Source organism: Poecilia formosa, unplaced genomic scaffold (assembly GCF_000485575.1).
Source record: "Poecilia formosa unplaced genomic scaffold, Poecilia_formosa-5.1.2 Scaffold232, whole genome shotgun sequence".
NCBI classification, from domain to species: Eukaryota; Metazoa; Chordata; class Actinopteri; order Cyprinodontiformes; family Poeciliidae; genus Poecilia; species Poecilia formosa.
Genome location: NW_006800171.1, coordinates 365,396 through 391,581, shown reverse-complemented (window position 1 = coordinate 391,581; position 26,186 = coordinate 365,396). Strand labels below are relative to the sequence as shown.

At 39.2% G+C, this 26,186-nt stretch overlaps 2 protein-coding genes and 1 long non-coding RNA gene across 12 annotated transcripts in view; 2 read left to right on the top strand and 1 right to left on the bottom strand.

Moving 5' to 3' along the window:
• Positions 1-16: 16 nt before the first annotated feature.
• Positions 17-9,157, top strand: LOC103149627 (adenosine receptor A1). The gene is made up of 3 exons (XM_007568877.2): positions 17-1,587; positions 1,695-2,149; positions 5,222-9,157. The coding sequence occupies exons 1-3, from the start codon at positions 1,250-1,252 to the stop codon at positions 5,383-5,385; spliced, it is 957 nt and encodes a 318-aa protein (XP_007568939.1). The 5' UTR covers positions 17-1,249; the 3' UTR covers positions 5,386-9,157.
• A 3,102-nt stretch (positions 9,158-12,259) lies between these two features.
• Positions 12,260-16,203, bottom strand: LOC103149626 (uncharacterized). 3 transcript variants are annotated; one of them, XR_001664326.1, is made up of 3 exons: positions 16,019-16,203; positions 14,307-14,580; positions 12,260-14,203 (listed from the first exon to the last, which is right to left on the bottom strand). It is a non-coding gene; the product is annotated as an uncharacterized LOC103149626 (long non-coding RNA). The 3 variants fall into 3 exon arrangements; XR_001664325.1 differs by lacking the exon at positions 16,019-16,203 and adding an exon at positions 14,747-15,769; XR_477485.2 differs by lacking the exon at positions 16,019-16,203 and having other exon boundaries at positions 14,307-15,760.
• Positions 16,204-22,300: 6,097 nt separating this feature from the next.
• Positions 22,301-26,186, top strand: part of tead3a (TEA domain family member 3 a) — a 17,530-nt gene continuing 13,644 nt past the window's right edge. For 4 of the 8 annotated variants that reach the window (XM_016680095.1, XM_016680094.1, XM_016680092.1 and 1 more), the window contains exon 1: positions 22,453-22,739. In XM_016680095.1, coding sequence (XP_016535581.1) covers positions 22,703-22,739 — 37 coding nt within the window. In that variant the 5' untranslated portion in view covers positions 22,453-22,702. Of the gene's footprint in view, positions 22,740-26,186 lie in introns of all 8 variants that reach the window. The other 4 variants (XM_016680096.1, XM_007568874.2, XM_016680093.1 and 1 more) reach the window with 2 other exon arrangements.

Here is a 26,186-nt window from a genome sequence, read left to right as displayed (position 1 = left end):
TTTTTATTTTTATTTTTTATTTTTTTTGGCCACATATATGGTCCATCTTCCTGCTGATAGACCAAATGATGGCAGCTTTTTCTGGGTCCTTGTGGGTATTTCTAAGAGTTAACATTGCCACACACTTTATCATAGACTAATGTGTTATTCCACATATTTATCCTTTGAAGTGTTTGTTGCTGACAACTTTTATTTAAGTCTCATGTGACCCAAAGCACATGATTCCCGATGAAGTCCTGAAGTCCCAGTAGTGTTTTGCACGCTCCACATGTTTATACTTGAGATGGTAAGACAGAAAATATTTAGATGGCCTCTAATGGTTTCCAAGTCGTTTATGTGATTTTTGGATTTTTTTTTTTCCCCCCTCTCTTTGCTAACATCCTTCTGACTACATGGTGTTAAAAACAGATTGAATATGAGTCACATCAAAATTAAACCCAAGGGAATTCTTGGGTTTAAATGTTTTGCACCTTAATGCAAAACATTTATATAGAAAATGGTTGGTTGTTTTGGACCAAATTGCCAGTTACTGCTAAAATGTGCAAAGTATCTGATTTTATTTAAATTTTTTGATTTTCCAAAGGTTTGGCTTGCTGAGTAAAATTAATCTGTTTTCTAGTTTATGCAGACTGTTGTTCATATCTTAGAGATTTCCTATCGTTACCTGAACTCCAGGCTGGGACCCACTTTGGATCTCAAACCACCAGGTCGGGTTTCTTGAAATGATTCCCACTCAAATTAAAACTAATTAAAAATGGAGCCAATTGGACATGATGTTAATGTAACAAGGCTTAAAAACAGTTGAAGCAACTAATGAAAATGTACAAATGTGATTGCTTGTCAGTGTGCTCTTGTTTAATTGGTTTCCTCACAGTGTGCGTTTAAGTAGTGACAGTTTGGGAACGCAGGTCTCTACATGTCATTTTCTGGTTCAATGGCTGAAAAGTTTGGGAACCACCGATCTAGAAGTCCTCTCCTCTCACGCTCCAGGGATATATTTATCAAAGTTTTGAGGAGGATTTTTGACTTGCTGATGAAATGCAGATGGTGTCTCCACGGAGTGTCAGTCAGCTTTCAAGTGTGCACGCATGATCCCATATAAAAGGCCCCTGCTTGCTGTCTTTCGAGCCATTTGCAACCGCAATCTGAACAACAAGGAAGGATTAGGCTGGACTTTTCTTGCTACTAAGTTCATTACGCTCGTGCATGAAATATCTTCAAGGAAACTGTTTGCTGTCAATTTGCAGTGATGGCTGATTGGGCTTGGGTAACTTACACAGTGCTGGAAGTGCTCATTGCTGTGGCATGTTGCCTTGGGAACGTGTTGGTGGTGTGTGCGGTGGCTGTCGGTATCCACAATTGCCTCCGGGAGCCGACTTTCTGCTTCTTGGTGTCCTTGGCTGCTGCAGACTTTTTGGTGGGTGCAGCTGCCGTGCCTCTCGCTATACTGCTGGACGGCTGGGTGAATTTGACCTCTCACCAGTGCCTGTTCCTCAGCTGCGTTATACTCGTGCTGACAGAGGCCTCCGTCCTCTCACTGCTGGCTATTGCCATTGACCGATACCTGCGGCTGCACATGCCTTTCAGGTAAAGGCGGCCTCAGTCTCACAACTTTATAAGTTTGCCTGAATAATTGCCTGAATAATTTTCTCATTGTCTCCTTTTATTTCTCTCTCTCTCTCTCTATTTTTCAGATACAAAGCCATCGTCACTCAGAGGCGCACACTGTTGGCCATGTCCGTCTGTTGGATACTTTCTTTCCTGCTGGGATTCACCCCTCTGCTGGGATGGCACAACCTCTCTGCCGCTGGCACCAACACGTCGTCTGCCTTGCCGAGCTCTTCCCAATGCACCTTCCTCTCAGTTATCACCCTGCCCTTTATGGTTTATTTCAACTTTCTCGGATGCATCATGGCCCCTCTGTTGGTCATGACATTTCTGTACGTCGTCATCTTCTGGAGCCTGCACAAACGTCTGAAGAACAGCTGCCCTCAAGCACAGGCCATGCTGCTCCGGGAGAAGAAGCTGGCCTGCTCGCTTGCTCTGGTTCTCACATTGTTTGCATTCTGCTGGATCCCTCTGCACCTCATGAACTGTCTTCTGCTCTTCCAGGGACCTGAAGCAGTGACCCGGGGAGCACTTTATACAGGTAGGTCAGAGTTGTTCTCTTACTCCTTGCACAGGTGTTAAAATGTCTCCACATGTACAACTAGGTGAGTGCTTACAGCTTCAGACATCAAGTGTCTTGGGGAAATTTACACACAATAATCTAATGTCACATTAATTTTGGGTTTCGTAATTTATTTTACTGGAGCTGTCAGTTACATCGCCAACGACTTTAATCAATTTTAGAAGAACAATATCGTTTCCGCAAGTTAACATTTATTGTGGCTTTTGTGTGATCCACAGAGGCTGCAAATTTATTTCAGCAGGCTTAAACGTATCACCGTTAATTAACATCATCATGTACAGAACATTTCAGCATCAAGGCAACTCAAAGCGCTTTGCATAATAGAAACAAAACTCAATACACTGCAGTGGCAAAATAAAGAGAATTTACAATCCACCCTAAAACTAAATGAGGCTCCAGTTATTATTATTAATCAAAAGCAACTCTGAACAAATGGGGCTTCGGCCTTGCTTTAAAGGAACTCTCAGGATTTTTGCTGTTTTCTGGAAGTTAGTTCCAGATTAGAGGAGCATAAATACTGAATCCCGCTTCTACATGTTTGGTTCTAGCTCTTTACATTTTGTTCTTTTATTATGTTCCACTGAATGTCTTTTAACTTTACAAGGACAGGTCTTAAGTTCCAGTTATTGACCAGGATTGACTGCAGGCCGTAAGTTTCCATTTGCCAGTATAAAAATACAGTATTTGTTTAACAATACTCAACGTAGTTTAAAAAAAAATTGGGAGACAGAATCAACTCAGTAAAGACCTAACAAGGAGATTAGTATTTATATTGGGGAAATCTCTTAGTGTCCATTGATGAGTATAACTCTATGCGAATATGATATTACAGTGTTTCACCGCTTAAATTTTTACACTCAGAAAAAGGGAGCCAAATACCGTCTGAAGGCAAAGATTGAGTTGCTTGACCACAGGGACATATGCAGTGGTGGAGAAAGTACTCAAAAAATGTACTTAAGTAAAAGTACAAGTACACCTCAAGTAAAAGTAAAACTACTACATTAACATTTGTACTTAGGTAAAAGTAAAAAAGTACTGGCTTTTAAAAATACTTAAGTATTAAAAGTAAAAGTCCTTTACTGAATGCATTACCTAATCTCTAATACAATATCATTAAGTGAACCGATCGTATTTAATTTTAACACATTAGAAATGTGCCATTTTAATGAACAATGCCACAGATAAAGCATGTTTTTATTATGTTTACTCTGTAACATAGTTTAGACTTAGATATGTAATTCTATGCATCATAATTTCAGGGATGGAAACATCTTGCTTCCTGTCTTAACATAGCATGAACTTCACTTTTTTTTTGCCACTAGTGGTTTTTATTTTTAAAGAAATCCAACAGAAAGGGGATGGAAAGAAGGTGGGTAGGGGAGGACATGCAACCGAGGAGCCACGTAGCAGAGTTGTAGTCAAGACCACCTACCCAAGACCAAGTCAAGACCAGCTACGTGACACAAAAAAATTAAGTTTTACCTATCAAAACTGCTTCCCAAATTGATCTGAAAGATCCACATTCCCATAAAACACCTAGATATTAAATACTTAGAGCTAAAATAAATTTAATCAGTAAAGATTCGTCCAGAAGAATCGGATCGTTCCTGAATGTCATATCAATGCAGACTTTGGTCACAGCGTTGTCCCATATTTGCGACACCTCAGTCAACACCTCCACACAATAATTCAGCGCATGAGTGACAACTTTTTTTCATCGCAGATGCAGCATATGTGTCTCAGTCAGTACAGCTAGCTTTACTAGCATCACGTCCACATACCTTACCTTTCTTTAAGCTTTCCTTCCAAGTGACGCTAAAAGTTGGACGAAGTCCCCACCGTCTGTGAAAGCGAAGCGCTGCTTATTTTACATGTCGCCATATCTTATGATTTATGCAGCTCTATTATATTACTGACGGTTAGACAGACATCTTCTCCCGCTCAGAGGAAACCACTGCGCATGTCTGGAGCTACAACAGACACGCAAGTCACGTTATTGCTTGGATTTTAAGGCGCCAACTTAAATCCCTGAACTTCACATTTTAACAGACAAAAAGCGCAACGCGACTTGGATGTAACGAGTAACGCGACAGTTTAGTAGAAATGTAGTGAAGTAGAAAGTACAGACACTTACTGTAAAATGTAGTGGAGTAAAAGTAGAAAGTACCCATTATTAAATCTACTTAAGCAAAGTACAGATACACGAAAATTGTACTTAAGTTCCCACCACTGGACATATGCTTTGAAAAGTCAAGCTGAGGTGATCAAACCTACGAATAATTATGTGCCATCTGCAAACAGGTACAGTGGTGGTTGCATCTTGTTGTGTATTATTTTGTTAATACATCAAAATGTGTGAAATAGCAATGAAAGAGGACTAACGTTACCTGAAAAAGCAGCAAGAATGTTGAAACATGGGACACAAGTAGGCTTTGAACAGGACAATGAACCCACCAAAAATATGATAACTGGCTCTGGAATGGACACAGCAGGCTAAGATTAGGATTCCCAAAGCAGCTGCTGAACTCTATTTAAAGACTCCTGTGTATGTTTAAGTCCAGGTCCACAGTAAAAAAAAAGAAGAAAAATCAACTGATTTAAATCCTGCCAAGAATAGTGGTCAAATATCCAGCCAGAAATATGTCGTGTGTTTGTTGCAGGCCACAAGAAGTATGCAGTCTGGTGAGGTTAAAACAAAATGTTGAGAAATTGTGGAAACATATTTGTGCCTGCACCTAAACCTTTGACCCTGTGAAGATTTGTGCATCCAATCTTTGTTTTATAGAAATCCTTGAAGTCGTTTCCTCTATAATTTAGCAGTTCTGGAAGCATAGCTATTAAATCATTTATATTTGTCAACAATAATATCAACTAAAATATTAAAGAAATAAATGTGGACCACCAACAATCAGTTTATTTATGCGAACGACCCAGTTTATGGACCAAACTCACCAACTGCTGTTCCAAAATATTCCAGCCGTATATATTGCATAAATTTACTGATTTAGTAACAAACCGATCATCCTGCAGGTATCCTCCTGTCTCACGCCAACTCAGCAGTCAACCCAGTGGTCTACGCTTGTCGCATCCCCAAGATCCAGAAGGCCTACGGTCAAATATGGAAGCATCTCGCATTGAAGCTCAATTGTTTTACCAGAAATGAGTCAATTCAGCAAGCCATAACAAGTGACTAGATTAAGAAATGTAAATGTGTGTTTGCAGAGCCAGAAAAAAAGGGTTTGTGTAAGACTTGTTTGTGGTATTTCATCAATCTATCATTGTACAGCGTTAATCATTTCTGCTATTATTACATTTAACACATGAAGACTGTTTACAAAGATTCCCCTTGATACGCAACTCTTGCTTTAATGTTGGCTTTATGTTAGTGACAGAAATTCAATTCATTAAAGCTCCACTAGAGGGCACCATGCATCAACAAACTCAATGATTGTTGTTCAGATAGAATCAGAGTTGCAGTGTGTGTGTGTGTGTGTGTGTGTGTGTGTGTGTTGATGTGAGAGAGTAAAAACAACTAGCTTCTTAGCTTCTGTGACTTCTGGACAACTGATTTGAGAAGACTAGTTTTATTGAGATGTACATATTTAAAGCATGTAACAACTTTTGTCCACAAAAAAAAGCTATAAAATACATATAAATCCTCCTGTAAGACCTATTCTTTATGTTGTCTGTAAAAAAAAATAATAATAATAATAAAGCACTCCAGCAAAGAGATTGTGTTGAACTGTTCAGTGGACTCCTCAGGGAAGGCAATAGACTGTATAGTTATCACCTCAGCAGGGTGCAGTCCCACCTACCAAACTATACAACCTACTACCTCACCCTGACAGAACCCAAGTCAAACACACCGCACATAAACTGATTGAGGAAGTAATAAAAATAACCCTCTCTCTATAGATATTAAATCAATTACTGCATGCATTTTGACAAGGCAACAGTATTGTCCATCTTTAGACGATAGTTGACGACTGGTTGGCTCAGCTGTCTCCTTGGGAAAGACAGTAGATTGTATAGTTATCTGAAAAAGAGGTTAAAGAACCCCACAACTATTCAATCTACTACCTCAGCCCCAAGGACACAATCTATGCTGCGTCCACACCAAAGATCCACAAATGTCACTCTCCTGCAAGGATATAGAGAAAAAGAAAGAGACAGAGAATGTTAATTAAATAATCTTTGAAAATCATGCTGGACGTCACTTCAACAAATGTTCATCTTCAATGAAATGTTGACAGACAATTTATTTGTGGAACAGAGTGAAACTAATGTCTTGGCGGTTCCTAAAAACAGTTTCTTAGAAAATCTCAGTTTCTGGGAGCTAATGATGCTTCATGATAAGTTTTCGACAGCGACAAACTGAGAAAACGATAATCACTACAAACCAAAGGAGCGCCACATGTTCTTACTGATCGGCGTAGCTTTTTTGTTGCTAAAGAGAAATATGTAGCTTTGTTCCCACCGGAATAAATTACAGATAACTAATTTAATGGTAGACGGACATGCGAAAGTAACAGCCAGTGTGCAAAATCTTAGCAAACAACTCACAAGCTTCCTGAGACTCTGGCATGTGATCGAACGAGGAAAGAAAAAGAGAGAGAGACATAGAGAGAGAGAGTAGTTCGATTCTCTGCCAGGAATCCTTCTCCGGTTTTGCCAAAAACTGAGCTCATTCCAGCGGGGCTATCCCTGCGTTGGAGTGGCTGCTGCTTCTCAGGCGGAGGTACGCACACACAGATGCCTGCAAACACAGCTTCCACCAGCTGTCTCTGATTGAATACAAAGCTGGGATTCTGCCCCCCAAAACACAACGAGGAAACACAAAATGGCGTCCTGCAAGGCTTCGGCCATTTTAGGTCTGCTTAAAAACATTACGAGGTCCACCTTGCGTGTCGTTTTTTTTTTTTTTGTTGTTGTTTTTTCTTCTTCTCCTCCATTTTCATTCCTGAGCCTGCAATCCTCACAATGAAGAGAGAACAGCTGTTCTATCGCAAGTTACAGAGGACGAACCTTGTGCCAAGCAGTGAGCCGAAGCCAACCGACCCAGACGACACGCTCAATCACGAACGTTGAGGCAGAGGAAACTATTTCTTGTTAGACAGCTGGACAGTTCACAGAGAAGGGAGTGCTCACATGTGGCTCGTTCGGCTGAGATCGGGGTCGAAGCATGCCAACAGATTCAAACAGCAGCAACCGAAGAGTTAATAAGCACCAGACTAAATGCCAGGCCGGGGGCCTCAGAAGACGCAGAATGAGTTAGAAGGTGCACCGCTTGCATAAATTAGCATACAGTCGCAACCCCTGAGACTTGGTCCAGACTAGTTTGCAGTTAGTATGCTGTAAACCCCTCTAGCCTGATCACAGAAGACCAGACACGAAAAAAAAAAAAATGGGGCAGGGTGGAGGGGGTGGTGGTGAGGGAACTGGCGTGATGCCCACCTCTGCCACAGAGCTAGTAGAAGATCTATGAACTGTGTTTGCTTGCCAAGAACGATCCCCCTGACTAGACGGCTTGGAGAGGAACTCAAACAGATTATTTGGGGGGAAAATTAGTCAAATAAATTGATTCTAAACATTAAATGCTTGTGGGTTAAACTGCCAATAATTGCTGTCCCATTCTAGGAAGGGAAAGGCTAGAAGGTAAGTAAAGGCCGGAGCTTGTCTGTCACGCAAGCTCTTCTGAGACCATAAACATTTTCTAAGCCACATAAGAGATGGAGGGCATGCCCGGCTCAGCTGAGGTAAATCATTTTCTGTCAGCAGCTACAGAATAAATGCCCCCCTCAAGGCAGCTGGGCAGGGTCTCAGACAAGAGAGAGGGACAAAATGTATAAATCTCATCTGTCCATCTGACTGTCTTTGCATCTGTTGCTGCAGAATAAAAGCTACAAGTCTTCAAGCTTGCAATAGGAGTGAGCCAAGGACCATGAATCTTTGCCCCCTTGCCCTCTGATAACAGCACTCTGCTGTGACAGAATGAAATGTTTTTCTGCAGACAATTTTCTGTTTCAGCGCAATCATTTGTCTTTGGATGACAGACACAAGTTTTTTTTTTTCTTTTTTTTTTTTTAAAGCTGCACGACTTACTACTCTTATTCGTTTCTCTTTGGATCTTCTCAGCAGATAGCTTTCCATATCTTCAAAGTCAACAAGTTGCTTTTTGAGCAAAAAAGATTAAAGCTTTGCTTGTAAGTTATAACAATCTGATAGAACAGAAACAAAATCCTGGTAAAAGATTTCTGTTGCAAGTCATTTCCATCCCTTTCTTTACTTTTATTTCATAATTAGAAATGTTTGCTTTTACAACTGGCGCTAAACGAACTCGCCTCTGTTTATCTGCCCATTATACAATCTCGAAGATTCAATTAGAATTATTCCTTATGTTCAAACACAGTTTAAAAAACAACAAAAAAAAAAACGTCTCTTCAATAGAAATACATGCAAAATTCAGTAAATATCATGGAAACAAAAGGCCTTAGCTTCCTCTCACCCCCTGGAGGTAGGATTTAAGATGTACTCCTCAACTAATATACAAATGAATTAGTAACCACCCCTCTCTCTCTCTCAAAAAAAAAAAAAAAAAAACGTGCTCGCAGAAGATTCAGCTGCCAAGAAAACTCCTCAATTTTGGAGCGGATTATTACAGGAAGCAGAGGCAAGGAAATACCTACTGACTTGCCTGGTCCCTTCGTCCACGACACGGGATGAATGCTTGGCACAGAGACGCCACTGAGGAGGAGGAGGAGGAGGAGGAGGAGGAAGAAAGGGGGGGGGACCCGTCGATTGGTGCAGGTTCTTGTGTGTGTGTGTGTGTGTTTTTTCCTTCCCACTCTCTGCCTCTCTCCATCTCTCTCTCTCTCTCTCTGAGCTTTGTGCCAAGAATGGGCAGCGTCTCTGTGCCAGGCAGAATTTCAATAAGGAGTAAGGAGGGGGTGGGCAAAAAAAAAAAAAGAAAAAGAGGAGGAGGCTCAGTGGGGGAGCTGGTGTTGGCAGAGGAAGCATGCCACACAATAGATGGAAGGATGAAGAAATCTCTCTGTTATAGAAATGCATACGAATGTCTTAATTCACACCAGCCAGGTTCTCTGATCTTCTATTTAAAAAAAAAAAATGCTACAGAGAATTTGTCAAACCAGCATATTTCATCTTCCTACCCTTCCAAAGAAGGCCTCACTCCTACACTCAAGAACGAAGGATGCGTGCTCTGAGCCTCCTCCATGCTACCTGGCGTGGCGCCCGCTTTGATGTTCTTTATATCCTCATCAACCCGGCTAAGCACTCACACGACTCGGGCTCATATGTATGTGTATGTACATACATGGGTGTAAGGCCATATGCATTTGCTTACACAAAAACAAACAGGCCAGTTGCCTCATCTGCATGCATTTAAGGAGCTACTGCTTTACTAGCTAATTTTATTAGATTCTTCCGCATACGACTACGTATAATTATACAGATGAAAAAGCTGGACGGAGACGTCAGCAAGAGATAAAAATATGACAGTGGGAAGCACATTAGGCCTCCCATAAGGCAGGAAAATTTATGGACTTTCAAGGAAAATGTTATGTATTTCTAAGCGCTTCGTTATTCCCAAATACCACAAAAGAATCATGTCGGTTTTGTGGTGTGTTAGTTTAAGCAACCAAAGGGAAAAAAAAACAAAAAAAAAAACTGGAACACATAAAAAAAATATATTAAAAATATAAAATAGTCATGACAACAAAAATGTATTCACAACTCTGCTTTCAGTCCAACAACAGTGCCAGGCTTACTAAAACTATAGGCAATATATTTAAACATCTTGAGCTTTTTGTACGCCAGTAGATAACCAATTATTTTAAAACGATACAGCTCAAATGTCCGTCACACATTTCGACCTATTTAAAGTATTTGGAGTGATCAGAGTTTTTCCAGCTGTATGGAGTATGGAATAACAAACCATTGTCCCTGCCACGTGTTGCTCTGCACTGCTGGATAGCTGGCTGAAAGATGCCTAATGAACTTTTCACTCACTATGAACAAAAGGCTCCTTTGAACCACCAATAGACAGTTAAAAGTAAAGTTGTGACGCCCATCACAACGCTGGTTTAGAACTACGGTCGACAAGCTATGGCAGCCATGAAGACAGCCTGAGGAACTATGCTGCTGGCATCCTAGTAGGGATTGCTGCAAAGCCAGAGACTTGTTGGTAAGACAAAAGGTCTTACCAACTGTCATAATAAATTTAACCTGCCTGCACTGTTTTATTACCGGTCAATTTTAAATGTCTATAAGTGACTTTAAATGTGTTTTAATGATAGAACTGACTATTTATTACCATCTATAAAGCTGTTTTTTTTTGTTTGTTTGTTTGTTTTTGTTTTTGTAAATTGCCTCTATATTACATTTTTTGTGAAGGTTTCTATATAAATGAACTAAATGTAATTGTTGGAGTAATTACTCTGTATAAAGCAATATCCAGCAAAATAAATTCAACAGGTATGTTTTCTCATTTTTGTTGAAGTCAAGATATCAAAATGCCGAACTCTAATAGGGTGTGTGAAACATCCAGCTGATGATGACAAGTCTACTTAAAATATCTGAATAACAAGAATAAGACATGGAAATATTGTAGTTTGTTATTTGTAAATTAAGAATAAAGATTTTATTTCAAAACAGAATAAAGGTTTCTCAGATTACAAATTGCGTTCTGGACAGTCTGTAATCAGTGTGAAATATTTCAGTCCAAGTTTGTGTCTGTTTCAGTCTAAGCTGTTTCTTATACTAGAACGTTAGGAACACAATACTCATGTATTTTTTTAATAGAATAAAGATTTTATATGTTATCAAGTTGCAAAGAGTTCCTGTTCAAAGTACCATTATTCAATTTATGTTTTTCCTCTCTAAATGACCTTTGAACCGAAGCTACACAACTGTCAAGATTTGACAGAAGACAGTTTACCAACAATAAAAAGCTCTGCAGTAGATGAAGCTACCATTAGCATTCTTAGTGGCTAACAGTAAACCAGTTTTGATATTATCACATTGCTTACGAATTATTCATACCTTGTCACTCTATTACATTTTGGTTTTCAAAACAGTCCCCAGAATGCTGGTTTTGTAAATGAAAACTGTTAGTTAGTCCACCAAGAGTTTGCGAGCTACATGGCGCTTCTTAAGACAACTTTGAGTTTGACAAAAAAAAAAAAAAAAGATTGTGTTTAAAATGTTGGGTAATAACCAAATTTTACAATTTTTCTGTACGGATCAAAGAGTAATGCAGTCTGTTGGCTGCCGATCGTCTGGTGGATTCAAGACTAGTCCACATTTTTATTGCTGCTAAAGTAGACAAATGTGGCGGTTTGGAAATGTTTATGGATGCAGAAAACATGGACAGTGAGGCTTAAAGAGGTCCCACCCATAACTGAACAGATTAGAGTTCAGTTTATAATTAAAATGTGTGAAGTGACATGTTTTAGCTTTAAAACACTGAGCTTATACCATGAAATTGTGGTATTTTTCACAATGTGAAAAATATTGAAATCTCACAAAGGTCATTTAGAGTGGAAAAACATAATGTCTATTAATAACTTGGCTTAGCGACAGTTAATTCAAATATTTAGTAAATATACACTAAAATGTTTAAAGTAGGTTAAGGCACATGTCCCAAAATTTAATAAAGAATAAATGGCCATCTAATCATACCATAAATACCATCTGACAACAGTTTGCTGATTCTTTAAAAGCTTCTTTCTTTCTTTACACATCAGAACTTTTAAAAACATTTAATACTTTAGTTTTCTCCATTTACACTTCCCTTCCTCTCTCAGGGTTTTCAATTTTTTACATTTTTCCCCCATTTAGATGTGGCGTTACCGTGGTTTCAAATGTTTCTGATGCCTAACGGTGTTTATCTGACTTGTCATTACACGCCTACATGTTAAAGCATTTACAAATTCTATAAACATGCATGCACATGCAGCCTCGATACATACACACAGATATGTATACAACGCACATATGCACAGGTATTCCTTTTCAGAATGGGTGTGTGCATTTGCGTGCATGTTTCTGTTTTTTTTTTTTTTTTCAGAAGCGTGCAAAAGTGCAAAGTGGTGTATGTCAGGATGAAACAGCTGCAGCTTCCTGCATGAAAAGAGAAACTTCCTGTTGCCTCGCTGCAAACTGTGGCCGGTCAGCCAAGATATCAGCCAATCAACTGAGCCGAGGCTGAATGCAGGAAGTTAGCCTGACTGCCTCTAGGAGAAAAAAAAAGCTCAGAAACATTATGAGGCAACACGATAAGTTCATCTGAGGATAAGAGAGGGGCGGGGAAAGAGCTCTCCCACTCCTACCTCTCTCTTTCTGCCTCTCTACTGTAACTCTTGTTCTCTATTTTTTCCTCAACTACTTTTTGTAAATTATCCTCTTCTATCAGTTACCCCGATGAAAGTGTTTCTTTTATTGATTAGCTAACATTTGCGAGCGTTAGTTTGCGGCATAAATTATTGCAAAGCAAAGTGAAATGGCAAAGCCTGATGAAAAAGAAACTGGTAACAGCTTAACCACGAATTGTGAGGGGCATGTTGAAAGGGTCTGCTCATGTTTACACGTGGCACGTAGGCGCCATTTTAACGCCAACCCCTATTTAGACCTAGATACAGTAAGGTAATAAGATATTCAAATACAGTCCAAACTTTGCATGCCAATACTTCATTATAGTTCGACAAGTAAGCTTAGGAAAGCTGTTTGTTAATTCACTTCTTCTGTTCTCCCAAAGTCAAAAGTAACATCTGTATTTGCATGTTTTTAGCTTATACTGGTGTCTGACGTTTCTTGGTGTTCTTAGTAGTTAAACATTAATCTCTTGGCTATTTATAGGAAGTAGGCAAACAAAGATGACTCTTCGTGTATAAAGGATATTTTTTTTCAGCATGAGAGCAGATGATCTTTTTGCTTTACAGTTAACAACTAAAAAGAAGAACTCGAAGTCTTTTTGACATACCAGCACCGACTGTTTGCTTGAACTCATTCCCGTTACTGCCGGTTTCCCCTCAACTGTCACCGTGTCATAGATATTTATATGTTATCGACTGCGAGTTAATGTTTCAGGACAATCACCCGACCTTTAGCGAATTGCCACACCCCTGCATTTTGGAGAGATAAAACTAAACTAATGTTTGCACAAATGCACGTGTCGTTGAGTCCGGTGCCACTTCTCGGTAGTACCAATGAGACAGTGCACGCGAGTTTGCAGTGGAATAATTTGCAGGGTCATTATTTTTGTGCTAGCTATCAAAATGGCGCAGAGGAACGAGATTTTCCACTGGTTGATCAGCGGTTAACTTTTACTGACCGGGGCTGTCTAGCTGAGTCGACCCTCTTGGGTCAGATGTGACGAAGACGGCCTGCCATTCCTAACGCCAGTCTCCAAACAGACACCTGTTCAGATACAGACAACCACAAAGAGACTGTGTACCGTCCTGTCAGAGCCTGCTGGAGCAATGGGGAGGGAGGAGGAAGAGGAGACAAAGTAAGGAGTAATAAAAGGATGGTCAGCAGGGAGTTGAACTCTGAGCTGAAGGAAAAGTTTCTCTCGCTACGTCCATTTAGCCAAAATGGTGGCGAGCACGGTGCGGCGTGGCAACCATCGACGGCAAACACGTTTTACGGGAGGAAGACCGTGATGGAGAACAGAGAAGAAGGTGAGAGATAACTGCAGGAGATACGTTGCAGGACAGTAAGCAAGACGAGAAGAGGTTGTCGCAGGGATCGAGGCAAAAAAAAAAAAAAAAAAAAATACCTGAGGCCTGTATGTGGTGAGGCGGGCGGGCGGACGGGCTGGCTTGGCCGAACGACTGGCTGAAAAGAGGGCCGTGATGGCGGGAAGAAGGGAAGCGAGAGGAGTAGAGCGCACCCTCTGAGAGCTACACCCCCTTTCCCACAATCCCCTCCTACTGGCGTGAGTACGTTCATCCGTACAGAGAGTAACAGAGGGACGTCTGCTCTCACACAGCCCTGTAACCAAAAAAAAATAAAATTAATTAAAAATGCACAAATCAGAATATCAAACACTGTGTACACAGCAAGGAGGAGAAGAGCTTAAAAATCAAAGACCCACCTTACTTGCAGCAGCGTGTCACCAAACCAGAGTCTAACTTGGGAACAGACACATACAGAAAGAGAGCGAGGGCAGACCAAAACACAAACACGCACATGATCAATTAGCCAGCTTTTGGTTCGCCCTCTGCTCTGCCCCGTGATGCGTTTGCCTCGGTCTGCCTGCCCACTTTGGCACCTCTGCCAAGAGGGAAGCGGAGAAAAGGGAGGGCGGAATTGGGCGGCGGGGGGTTGCGTTGTGGGGAGGACATTGAAGAAGGAAGGGAGGGGACATGCTGTAGTGAGACGAGGAAGAGAGAGAGGAAGGAGGAGTTAAGAAAGACAGTGTGCCACGAGAAAAAAAAAAAAAAGAAGAAAAAGAGAGGGAGAGGAAGCATGAACTGTCATGAGCAGACACAGTGACACAAAGCAGCGAGCCAGCAGCGAGGAGAACTTGCGGACATTTGCATGTTAATCATCCGACATCAGGAAGCACGTGGGGAGTGCGACACCAGCGCGTCCAGACATTTCTGCCATCTCGCTGCATCTCGACACATTTTCACAGTCAGGAAATTAAAATAAATAGAAAAAAAAATAAAAAATACTCTGATCAGTCTCTGTCCAGAATCCCAGTTCTGCCCTCTTCTTTCAGTTTCTCTCCTCCATCTGAGCCCAGAAGAGAGGGGGGAGGAATTTTGAGGTGTTTGAGAAACTGAATTGGTGGGCAAGCAGGAAGGATATTCCGAGGAATTTCACTTTTTTTCTCCCTTCTTCTTTTGGTCCTTGGCAAATTCCTACATCTCTGTTTCCCTTCTTGCATCAATGTGAGCGGAACAGCAATCAGCACTTTGAAGATACTGTATTATGTCAATCATTAAAAGAGGAAATCAGTTTACTCATACATGGCCAACCTTATCTATTGCAGCCAATCACTGGCGTTTGAGCTGCTGTCCCGAGACAAGCCAACCAATCAGAGCTCACCTCTGAGCTTGTATCATTTTGAAGATGCTGGAGTCGATTCTAAAGTAAAAATCAATATTTTTAAAAATTTTAATTGCAATTTTTTTTCCCCCCAACTTACTATTGACTATTTGAAGAGAAAAAAGTAAATCTTGCTTCTATAAAACATAGAACGGCTAATTCCTTATTGCAGCTGCTGGATAAATAGTCCTAGAAACGGACTGAATGAGACGCAAGCAAAGTATTGGAAGGCTTCCCCTTGTCCCGGATCGCTCACTGCAGAGACAAAACCCTGCCATCCAAGTCCAGCTTCTTTGCTCAAAGTCCACAAGACTTTTCTGGAAGACAGCACAAAGGCCACGCACACACACACATTCATACAGTACACACACGCAAACACACGTGGTGTGAACGATCCGGCTCTTCCGTGGAAGCAGAGATTCAGCCAGCAGGTTGGACGGCCCCTCGACATGACGTCACGTCTCCTTTGTTGTTTATGAATTTATTTCTCTCCTCAGCTGAACCCTCTGAACCCAAGATCCCACCCCAATCCAAACCCCTCAGAGAGCTCCCCCGCACCCCCACGACACACACCCTCCTATATCTACTCCCCTTCCCAGTCCTGTCCTCGAGCCCTACTTTTACCCCCACCTACCCCCGCCAATGAAGAAGAGCAAATATAGTTTGGCTTCAACAAGAAATAAGAAGGTAGAGGGAGAGATGGACACAAGGATATATATATGAAAAAGAAAAGGGTCCAGATGTCTGTCTCACTTTTCTTCTTCTTTTCTGTTTCGATTGCTCCCTGTGTCTCTTCCTGCTTGGCTTGTAAAAGTTTCAGCTGCACGGCAGGCCGGCCTCTTTTGGCACCTCTCCAGCTCTCGACTTCGCTGTCCCCCTGCCAGGAAGAGAAGGAAGAGAGAGGACAAATATAGTCACAGCTAAACTATACTGTAACGTTGCATGGGCAGATGTGCACTGGGAGCACAGCTATCATTTGACTTTAAACCAACACACACACACACACACACACACACACACACACGCGAGAAGAAAGCATTCGTCTTTGATGAGGGAAAGATGGCGTGTGGAGTTTGAAAGAGCTGTCCCACCGTCTGTGATGTCTGTAAATGGCTCTAATAGCTGCATGTGATAACAATGTGTTTTAGTGCTCACAACCAGTTCATACAGGGACACGTTCCCAGTCTTGTTTTTCCTGGTATCAAGTCAAATTTGCACAAGGAAAAAAAAAAAAATAATAATTTTTTTTCTGGATCTTTAAATAGCTATATTTATTTAAATTCAATATTATTCTTGGATTTCTAGTAAGCGTTTGACAACTAAAAAGAGAAATATCAAGATACAGGTGCACACTACCAAGTACTACTCAGGCATAATGTTTTGTTACTGATATGCTGAACCCTACTTGGTGATGAATAGTTGGTGTGATACCCTGGTAATGTTTTCTTTTCCTTTTAGGGTGAGCTCCGGCTCTTTCCCTTAAATGCAGTTTATTTATATAGCTCCAAACCCAATTCACGGCACTTTATAAGAAGTCCACGTCATATCTATTAATACGTTATCAGATTAAGCCAACACAATTCAACTGCAGATAGATGGATTTAAATTCAGTTACACGCATTCCAGCTTAATCCGCAGCTCCAATACAATTCAGGCGAATTCACTGGCACATAATCTAACTCCGTACACAGTCAGAAGTGTAAGGGGCTGAAAAAGGGAGAGGGCAATAAGACAGAAAAAAATTAGCATGTCCGTGTTAGCTAGACAACAATTAATTATTCATTCCCGTTTAAAACGTACAGCATAATCCTAAAAAGATACCACTTTATTGTCACCTTATGGTAAATCAGAGAAGGAATACCAGGGATGCAATATGCAAACTCCTGTAACTGTTTGTTTTTGAAAAATGAGTCAGTAAACGGCCTGAGGCCAGGAATCGGATCTGGGACAGACGAGTTGAGGACTCACAAATTTGCTCTGCTCCACGTGCGGCCCTCAACTTTTCATATTCACATATCAATAAGGTTTCAGTGAGACCGAGATTATTGAAATGTAACTTTTTTCTTCTTTTTTCCCCCGCTATCATATGTCTGCAGTTTGAATGAACTCAAATGCGAGGGTTTTAATTTGTTTACTAAATAGATAATTTGATAAATAAACAGCAAATGTAACACAGAGAATTCAAAACAACAAGCATTCACAAATTAGACCGTGAATGCTATGATATTTCAGTCAAATCCTGGTGTTTGCAAATGTTAAATCAAAAAGCAAAACGGCGTCCGCTTACCTTTGGTGGTTCGCTGCCGTAGGAAGAAAAAAACGACGAGGATTTAAGCGCGTGACTGCGTAAAAACATCTGGTTGGCATCTAACCTCCAATTGAACACACAAAAAAGAAGACGTCAAAATAGGTTTACGTAGAAGCGGTTCAACAGGTGTTCTGTGTTTTTTTCCCCCTTGTTATTGCTTCACCGACACAGACAGATAAATGAAACTGTTTTTATAACGAATGTCACCAACCAAAAATGTTTTGTTTTTTTCTTGGATTAAACTCAAACGTACCAGACCCGTGTCGTTTTGGTTATTCAAAAACAAATAGGCAAAAATTAGAACTTTACATTGTACCTTGGCTGGTAAAAGGTCTTTTGGTGAATGTAGAAGATGAAGTCCGCCACCTAGTGACTAAGGTATGTAAATGCAGTTTGTAACTTACAACTTATAACAACAGTTTATTCTTACAATTATACTCCAGTCTGAATTAAGTACGAATTGATTCTGATACTACGGAAAATGATGCTTTCACTGTAATTTTAAAAACTGAAATAAAAATGTTCAAACTAGGTTCACACAACTTAAGAAACTGGACATAAAATAAATGTGAACCAATAGGTATTGAATTACACTTCTCTTTAATGGTATTATGAATACTGACGCTATAATTTGCTATTGCTTTCTATTGTTGTCATCAAATGACCAAACAGTGCTCACCAAATGAAGTACTTTACAGCAAATGGGCAGAAAAGGAGTTGAATAAAACCAACATAATGCCCATTTAACCCTCTCTTCCTTTTGTGTCTGAAAGGGTGTAGTTTAATAGAAAATAAATAAAAAATCCCTCACCTTAAAACTGCTTAACATTTTCAAAGTACATACACAAGTGGGATTTCATTAGAAAAGAGCAAGCCACAGTTTATTCTTGTGCAGTTCTGGAAAGTTAATCAGGCGTGTTTTAAAGGAATACTCAATCGATAAAGGTCTGTTTTAAGGTCTCGAAGAACCTTGCTTCCTGGAATTGTCTGTAAAGGCAAGTTCAGTTTCAGACAAGCTTCTACATGTCAGCCACCAGCAGAGTCAAGCTTATTATATGAACTATGTCTTGGTTTGTCAACAATGTGATTCATTCCTTATTAATGAAGCATTTCTGAAACCCAGCTTAATTAGTAAATGTGCGTCATTGTGGCACAAATGCCCGTTATTTGACAAAATTATTCATGCGCCCGTACAAATTATTGATTTCAGTTGTGCCAATCCCTTTCCCAGGAGGGCAGAGTTCAAACTGTGGCAGTGGCATCAAAGTGGCACTTCAGTCACTACCAAATATTCTTGCAATCTAATTCCAGCATAAGCGTATTGCTGTTCAAGCAAGTTTTTTTTATGGAAAAACTTAACTTGACCTCAACTCTGAGCACCTCTGGTATAAATTAATATGGAGACTGTTAGCCAAGAGTTTCTCATCCTACATGAGCGTTTGACTTCGCTTCTTATGAAAGACAAAAGTTCTCATAAAGCCACTCCTAAATTTTGTGGAAAGCTTTCTCAGAAGAGTTGAAGCTGTTTTATGTTCAGAAGTTATAATAGATAGAATAAATATGTGACGTCAGTCAGATTTATGCAGTATGTGTGTGAAGGCTGTCGAGCGAAAACATTTTTACATTATAGCAAATAATTGTGATCTGAAAAGTCTCGTTATTTGCAAAAAAAATTAAAACAGCCACAAATATTGATTTTACTCGTGCATCCTAAATCTCTAAAAAAAATAAAAAAAATAAAAACAAAAAGTTATTATTCACACTTTAAAATGTGCAGAAATTACTAAAGATTATTCACAGGTTATCTCCAAGTTTGATTAAGTGATTCTAACCAGTCACTTTTTACACCCCAGAGTTACAAATCACATTAACATTAAGGACACATGCAAGGTTCATATAAGGATTTGGAAAGTTAATGTTACATATTCTGCATTTAAATCACTTTGACTAACTTTGATGTTCTTAGATACAGACCAATAAGCATGCTAGATGTCAAACTGTAGATTAGAAGTGCTCAGTTTTTGTGAATATGTCTACATGAGTTTAATGGTGATTTCATTTTGGCTTGTGCAAAAATTTATTTTAACAAAATTTTATTGTGACTCTGTAAAATGCAATAAAACATTAGTGATTCCTGGATTGTGGCGGAGGCACGGGGGGTAAAGCTTGCAATCATGCATGGAGGCCTCAGTCATTGATGCAGCTCTCGCAGGTTCAAGTCCTGGCTTAATGACCTTTGCCACATGTCTTCTCCCCTCTCTCATAACCCAACTTCCTGTCAATCTTCTGTGAAGTAAAGGCCACTAGAGCCAAAAACAATTCTTAAAAAAATTGTGATTCCTATTTATGGTCATCTGATCAAGAAATTAAATTGTGTACTACAAAATAATCTATAAACGTTTCTATTAAATTAATCTTTCTTCCAGACTTTTTTGAGGTGTTCAGAGTTTTCTCTTACTTTGGACTGCTTTGTCATCCATTTTGTATCCAGTGAGTAAAGTGAGTAACAAAGCAGCCAAAATTAGAACAAAATAACCGAAGACCTTCTGAAAACTATAAGAAATACAAATCAACACCACTTTAGAAGACAAGAAGGATGTTTAGCTTCCTTGAAGAAAATCTGACACACAGAAGGAATTAAATGATAACAGGTGTCTTAACCACTGATGTTTTTCATTTATGCCCCTTTCACAAACAAGTTTAATACAAAGGACACAGAAGAGAGAGATTCAACCCCAGACAGCCAAAAGGTTAAAGCAAACTTAGGGACCCCATATCAGCAAGGGGCACACAAGGGCACTTGATGAAAATATTTAACTTACAAACTAAATATGTATCTTTCAAATGAAATATTTAGTTTCCAACTAAATGTATAAGTTTTAGCTAAATACTTAGCTCCAAATTAAATATTTGTTTTGCTAACTAAATATTTAGTCCTGAATTCGATATCTATTTTGCTAAATAATATACTTAGTTTGAAATTAAATATTATTTTCCAAATTAAACGTTTAATTTTCAAACTGAACACTTATTTTCCAAACTCAATATTTAGTTTGCTACCTATACATTTAGCAAGAAAGCTAAGTATTTAGCTATGAGCTAAACATGTAGCTAGCAACCTAAATATCTAGTTACCTAACTAATATTTAATTTGGAAAACAAATATTTCATTTTGAACAAAATGTGCATTTAGCAAAATTAAATATTTAATTTGAATCTAAATACTTTTACTAAATAAGCATTTAGCTTGGGGCTACACATTTAGTTTTCAAACAAAATAGTTCCAAATGTAATATTTATTAGGGAACTAAACATTTAATTTAAAAACTAAATATTTAACTTGCTAAATATTTTTTAATTTGAAAGTTACATATTTATATGTTGAATTAAATATTTACTTTGGAATTCAGAAATTTATTAATGTATGAATAACATGGAGAAAATATGACTTTAAAAAACGAACACCCATGATTTGTCTTTTTGCTATTACATAAATAATTTATTTCAATAGGTTTACATATTTGCTTTCTTGCTTCTAAGAATACCAATTTCATTACCATCACAATAAAATAAAATAAAATATAAACATAACTACCAACTAATGGCAGTAATTTCTGCAGTGGAAAGGTTTGACATATGGGCACAATGAAGGAAAGTATGCATTTCACAAGGAATGAAGGAAGGAAGAAATAAAGAAGGAAGGAAGGATGGTTGAGATGACATAATTACAGGGTGATGTAAGGAAGAGGAGAATGAAGGACACAGATGAGGTAGGAAAGACACAAAAGGCGGAAAAGAATGGAAGGAAGGAAATGAGGAGGGAACACAAGAAATGAAGTGAGATAAGAGACAGCAAAGGGAGGGATACCCTAACACAAAGAAGGAAGGATAGAAAGTAAACATATTTACACAATGGATGACTAAAAATACTAAAACATTTCATACACACACTTTCTCTTTCCATAATGACTCACATCTTGAAAACATTGAAATCACATTTGATATTTTCTCTGGACTACATTGGGACTTTGTCCAAATTTTGGTTGATTTATTGACTAATCTGAAGTGACTGATGAAGATGTCAATCAAAACACATTTTACTGGATGGTCAGTTTATGGAATTTGATTTTTGGCTCTTACATTTTGCTAAATACACAATGCTCTTGTGATAACACAAGTGCAATATAAAACAGTGATTCTGAATGTGACTTGTGGTGATGATCTAAATTGAAAGTGGGCCCCAGAATTAAATTCTGCTTAAGGCCCCTTAAAAACCTTAGACCGGCCCTGGCTGTTGCTGCTCCTCCACCATCAAAAGTTATTAACGTGCGCTTTCTTTATGACTAATCCAAGCAGGAAATTTGCAGTGAGTACGCCACCAGTCTCCCTCTGCAGAAGTCATCTCTAATCAGGAGTCTCCCATTCCGTCATGGGAGGAGTTTGCGCTGGAAGCCACAAAACTTTTGCGTGTCGTGTGTTTTCGACGCCACGCCTCTGCGCGTTTTCTTCCCGAGCCCTGATTTCATACCAAATTTTTAATCTACATTCCACCTTTTCTACTCTGTTGTTATTACTGTTAAATTTCGGAGCAAGTGTTGTGCAGAAACCGGGTTTTACGGGGGAGAAGAAGTTCGTCCCTGTAAGAGCGGAGCGCGGAAGCCGTTGTGAGGTGAGTGCAGCTCCCAGATATCCTTCTTTGTTGTGTGCAGCAACTTTTTCATGCCGCAGCAGCAGCTGCTTCGCCTTTGCTGGAAGTTTTGGGATATTTGACATATTTTGCATTTTCCCGCCGCGGATTTGCTAAATCAGAGTCCCGTGTGCTTAACAGACAGTATGTCTTGCTTGAGATTAGCCATTATCGCACGTAACTAATCACTTTTAAACGTCCTCGGGACTTAGTTTGCAGTTTGTTACGGTTTGATTAGCCCCTAAGCTAACAAACTAGCATAGCACTTCGAATGAGTTAGCAACTTCAGCTTAGTCAATAAGAAAACTAACAGTGACGTTTTCTGCACTGTAGCACAATTATGGGTTGTTTGTAACCTTTTAGGGCAGATGTAATGTGTATGGTTCCTTCTTCTGAGTTTTGCCAACTCACATTTCGCTAAACGGCTTTATTTTCCCTCTCCATGCTAGCTGCTGTTGTTGGGAAAGTTTCGCTACTATGTGAGTATATCAAGCCACGACAGAAACTACGCTTGATTTCCATTTTCTTTACGCTGTGATCTGTGGTTGGTAAAGGCTTGATGACCAGATTCTACAAGGTTTGTTGCGGCGCTCATCTGAAGTTGCCGATGAAATCTGTGATGAAACAGAGCTTGAGTAATCATGTCCCCCGCTGCTTCCATTGGTGCAGAAGGCAGCCCGTACCGTGCATGTGTCCTTTCAGAGTTTGCTGAGCTCATAGTTTTATTTAGCTCAGTGCTTTACTGGCTCCTCGCTGCACTGAACAGCTGACCTTTTGGCCACTGGGAGCTATAATGAAAACGACAGAACCACATGTGCCTCTCCTGACCATAATGCCACAGTATTCGCCTCCAGTGCCTTTTGTAGATATTCAGGCTGTGATGCTTCAGATTAGCGTACGTACAAATCAGTTGTTAAAAAAAACAAAAAATGCTTTTTAGTAACGCACCTGACACCATTCTAATTTTTTTCTCCTAAGATAAAAAAAAAGTGATTTCATTTCTTTAGGTAGCAGTTTTCAATCAAGCAGACTAGATAAAAAAATGACAATTTTTTAAATGTTTTTTTTTTTCTATTTATGGCAAGTTTTGCATTGATGTATTGGTCAAAAGCGGGCAGAGTTTTTTCAGAGCCGATCAAATTAAAATTGGCTATTTTTGAGCTCTGGCTGATTAATTAGTGCACCTCTGTAAGGTTTATAGTTAGCTGGTAAAATAAACTACCTGATGTACGTACGCTATGGCTAAATTTGAAATTGCTGAATGCTGAATGTTAAAGGGTGGAAAAAGATTAAGTCATTAATTTATTTAAGCAATGGTTGCTCAGTTAATGATAAAATCAGAATATTTCGCTTAGTCAGACATAAGCCAGTTACAATAAGCAATAAATTAATTAACTGCATGATAAATTAAAGCGAGTTTGAAAAGTTTTGCCTGTCTCTTTCTACCAAAGACTGGATGACAAAATGTCTTCAAGAACAATTTTGTTTAATATTCATTTTATTTGTTGTTTTGGTTTGTTTATTTTGGATGTTTAAAGTCTCTTCTCATCCCAGTGTCAATTTTTTTTTTTTTTTTTTTTATGGCAATGTATTAGTCTTTGAGAGGGAGTATTGGAGCTTAAATGGTAAATGGACTGAACTTATATAGCACTTTTCCAGTTATTTTGACCACTCAAAGTGCTTTACACTTCACCCATTCACACTCACAAACCAATACACGCAGATCTGTTGACAATTTGGGATTAAATGTTAGGAGGAAGCTGGAATTGAACCTACAACCTTCCGATCGCAAGACAACTACGGTACCAACACAGCCACAGTCGCCACGTAATCGTCAATACAAAGAGGAAAAAAGGATGCATGTGAAACATCTTGGGAGTTGCTTGCATATCACACATTAAATCTTTTTAATGCATTCAGTCGGTTATGTCTGATCGCTGTGGAAACAATTCAACCCTTTCAGCAGAGGCTGAATCTGGGGAGTCTGTAAGCACAGTGTATACTATGAGCCCAACACAGCAGGGGAAGTTCAGAGACCACACTGATGCTCTGGGGTTGTTTTGTGGTTGGGATCATTTTTGCACCAATCTGGAAAGCATTACACATCCAGCAGCTTTCACATTGTAAATGTGCGTCTGTATTCAAAGGAGACTTGGGACATCCTTTTGATGAGAGAGTGCAATTTATTTCAAACAGTGTTCTCTAAGACAACTATCTGAACAAAATCTGGTTTTGTCAGTGTTTATCGAGTTAGAATTTGTCTTTGTTTTTATTATTTTTTTACTAATTTCATTAGCCATAATAACTCGGTGTGGAAACATTGTTAATACGTCTGCACGTCCTGAACCTTGTAGTAAACCATTACTGAGTGGTTATCCTGAAATTGTTTTGCCTTTTAGGTCTTGGCAGGGCAAGATTATTTGTGTAGCACATGTCAACAACAAGACAGTTCAAAGTGCAAAACATGAAAAAACATGAGTTTATTTCATTGACACACTAAAGGGAAACAAAGAAAAGTTGGACTATAGATGCTTCATGTAATATTATAAGCAAATGGGTTTCAGGACAGTTTTCTGAAGGTTTATTCCATATTAGTGGAGCATGAAAAACTGAATGCTGCTTCTCTGTTTGGTTCTGATTCTGGTGATGTAGAGTAGATTTGAACCAGAAGACTTGCTGGAAGGTTGCTATGACAGCATGTCTTGAATGTATTTTGGTGAAAACTAAACCGTTCCATGATTTTTTTTTTCTTTTCTTAAAGTCTAGTCTTCATGCCCTACTTTCTTTCTGTTAGTTCTCACTAAGGAAGTAGCAAATAACTATGAAACTGATTTTACTCACAGCGAAGTTTGAAAGTATTTGCAGCCCCTCAAGACATTTGTCATACTTGTTGACGTCGTAACTTATCTGTCAAAATATCTTTTATTTGAGTTTTTCTATTTAACTGACCCTCCTGGTAGGATTCATCCAACAGGCTACATATCCAAAAAGGTTTTGTTTACTTGCACGCATATGTGTGTGCTGCTGACCTTAATCTTGACATTTATAAATTACCAGCATTTCCAAATCCAGCAGTGTCCTTGATTGAGGTTCAAAGCACAATCCAAGAAAACAGAGCAACTTTCACGCTCTCCTTCCAGCCTTTCTGTTACTCTCTGAAAGAACGGCTCTCTCTTTCCCGGCCTGAACGAACCACAGACACCCCACTGATGCTGAAAATTAAACTGGGAGTCTTTGAAATTTGAAATGCGTTGTTAGAGCATACGTATGGTGCCTTCACTGACCAAAATGAAGATCAGATTTTTAAGTTTCTGAGTGATCGTCCACCATTCAGGTCCAGTCGAGCTAAAAATCGTCCAGTTTTGGTCAACAATTTATTTCTCATTTCATCTATAAGTAAAACACGCACTGACACAGGCGTAGGGGTTACACCCCAACAAGCAGAAATTGATTAAATAATCATTAGCTTATTGAATGTTCAGAAAATATTGGCAGATTAGACTGATAACTATCACAAACATTAGTTAAATCTAGAGTAGGATAAGTTAGATTTGATCTGAAAAAAGTCAGTAAGTCCTGTTATAGTTGCAGTATGTGTTCTTGAACCACGTAGTGTTTGTTTTAACAAACCAAACCAATAATAATATGTTTGGACTTATTAAGCCTCATCAAATTTCAAACAGTTTTCTCCAAATTAAGCTCACAGGTTTTTGCTGACAACTTCTGCTTGAAAAATCGTCTAATGCGATCTGTGCCTGTGCCATTGCTGAGTCAATAATTGTGCCCTGATGTCGTTTTTCCACATTTTGACCCGCAAACGGCAAAATCCAGTCAAGGACAGCTTTGGTTTTTGAACAGACTTAAAAACCTGATTGAAATTTGTACCTTACAAAAAAAAGACTAAAACATTAACAGCTGCAGAAAAA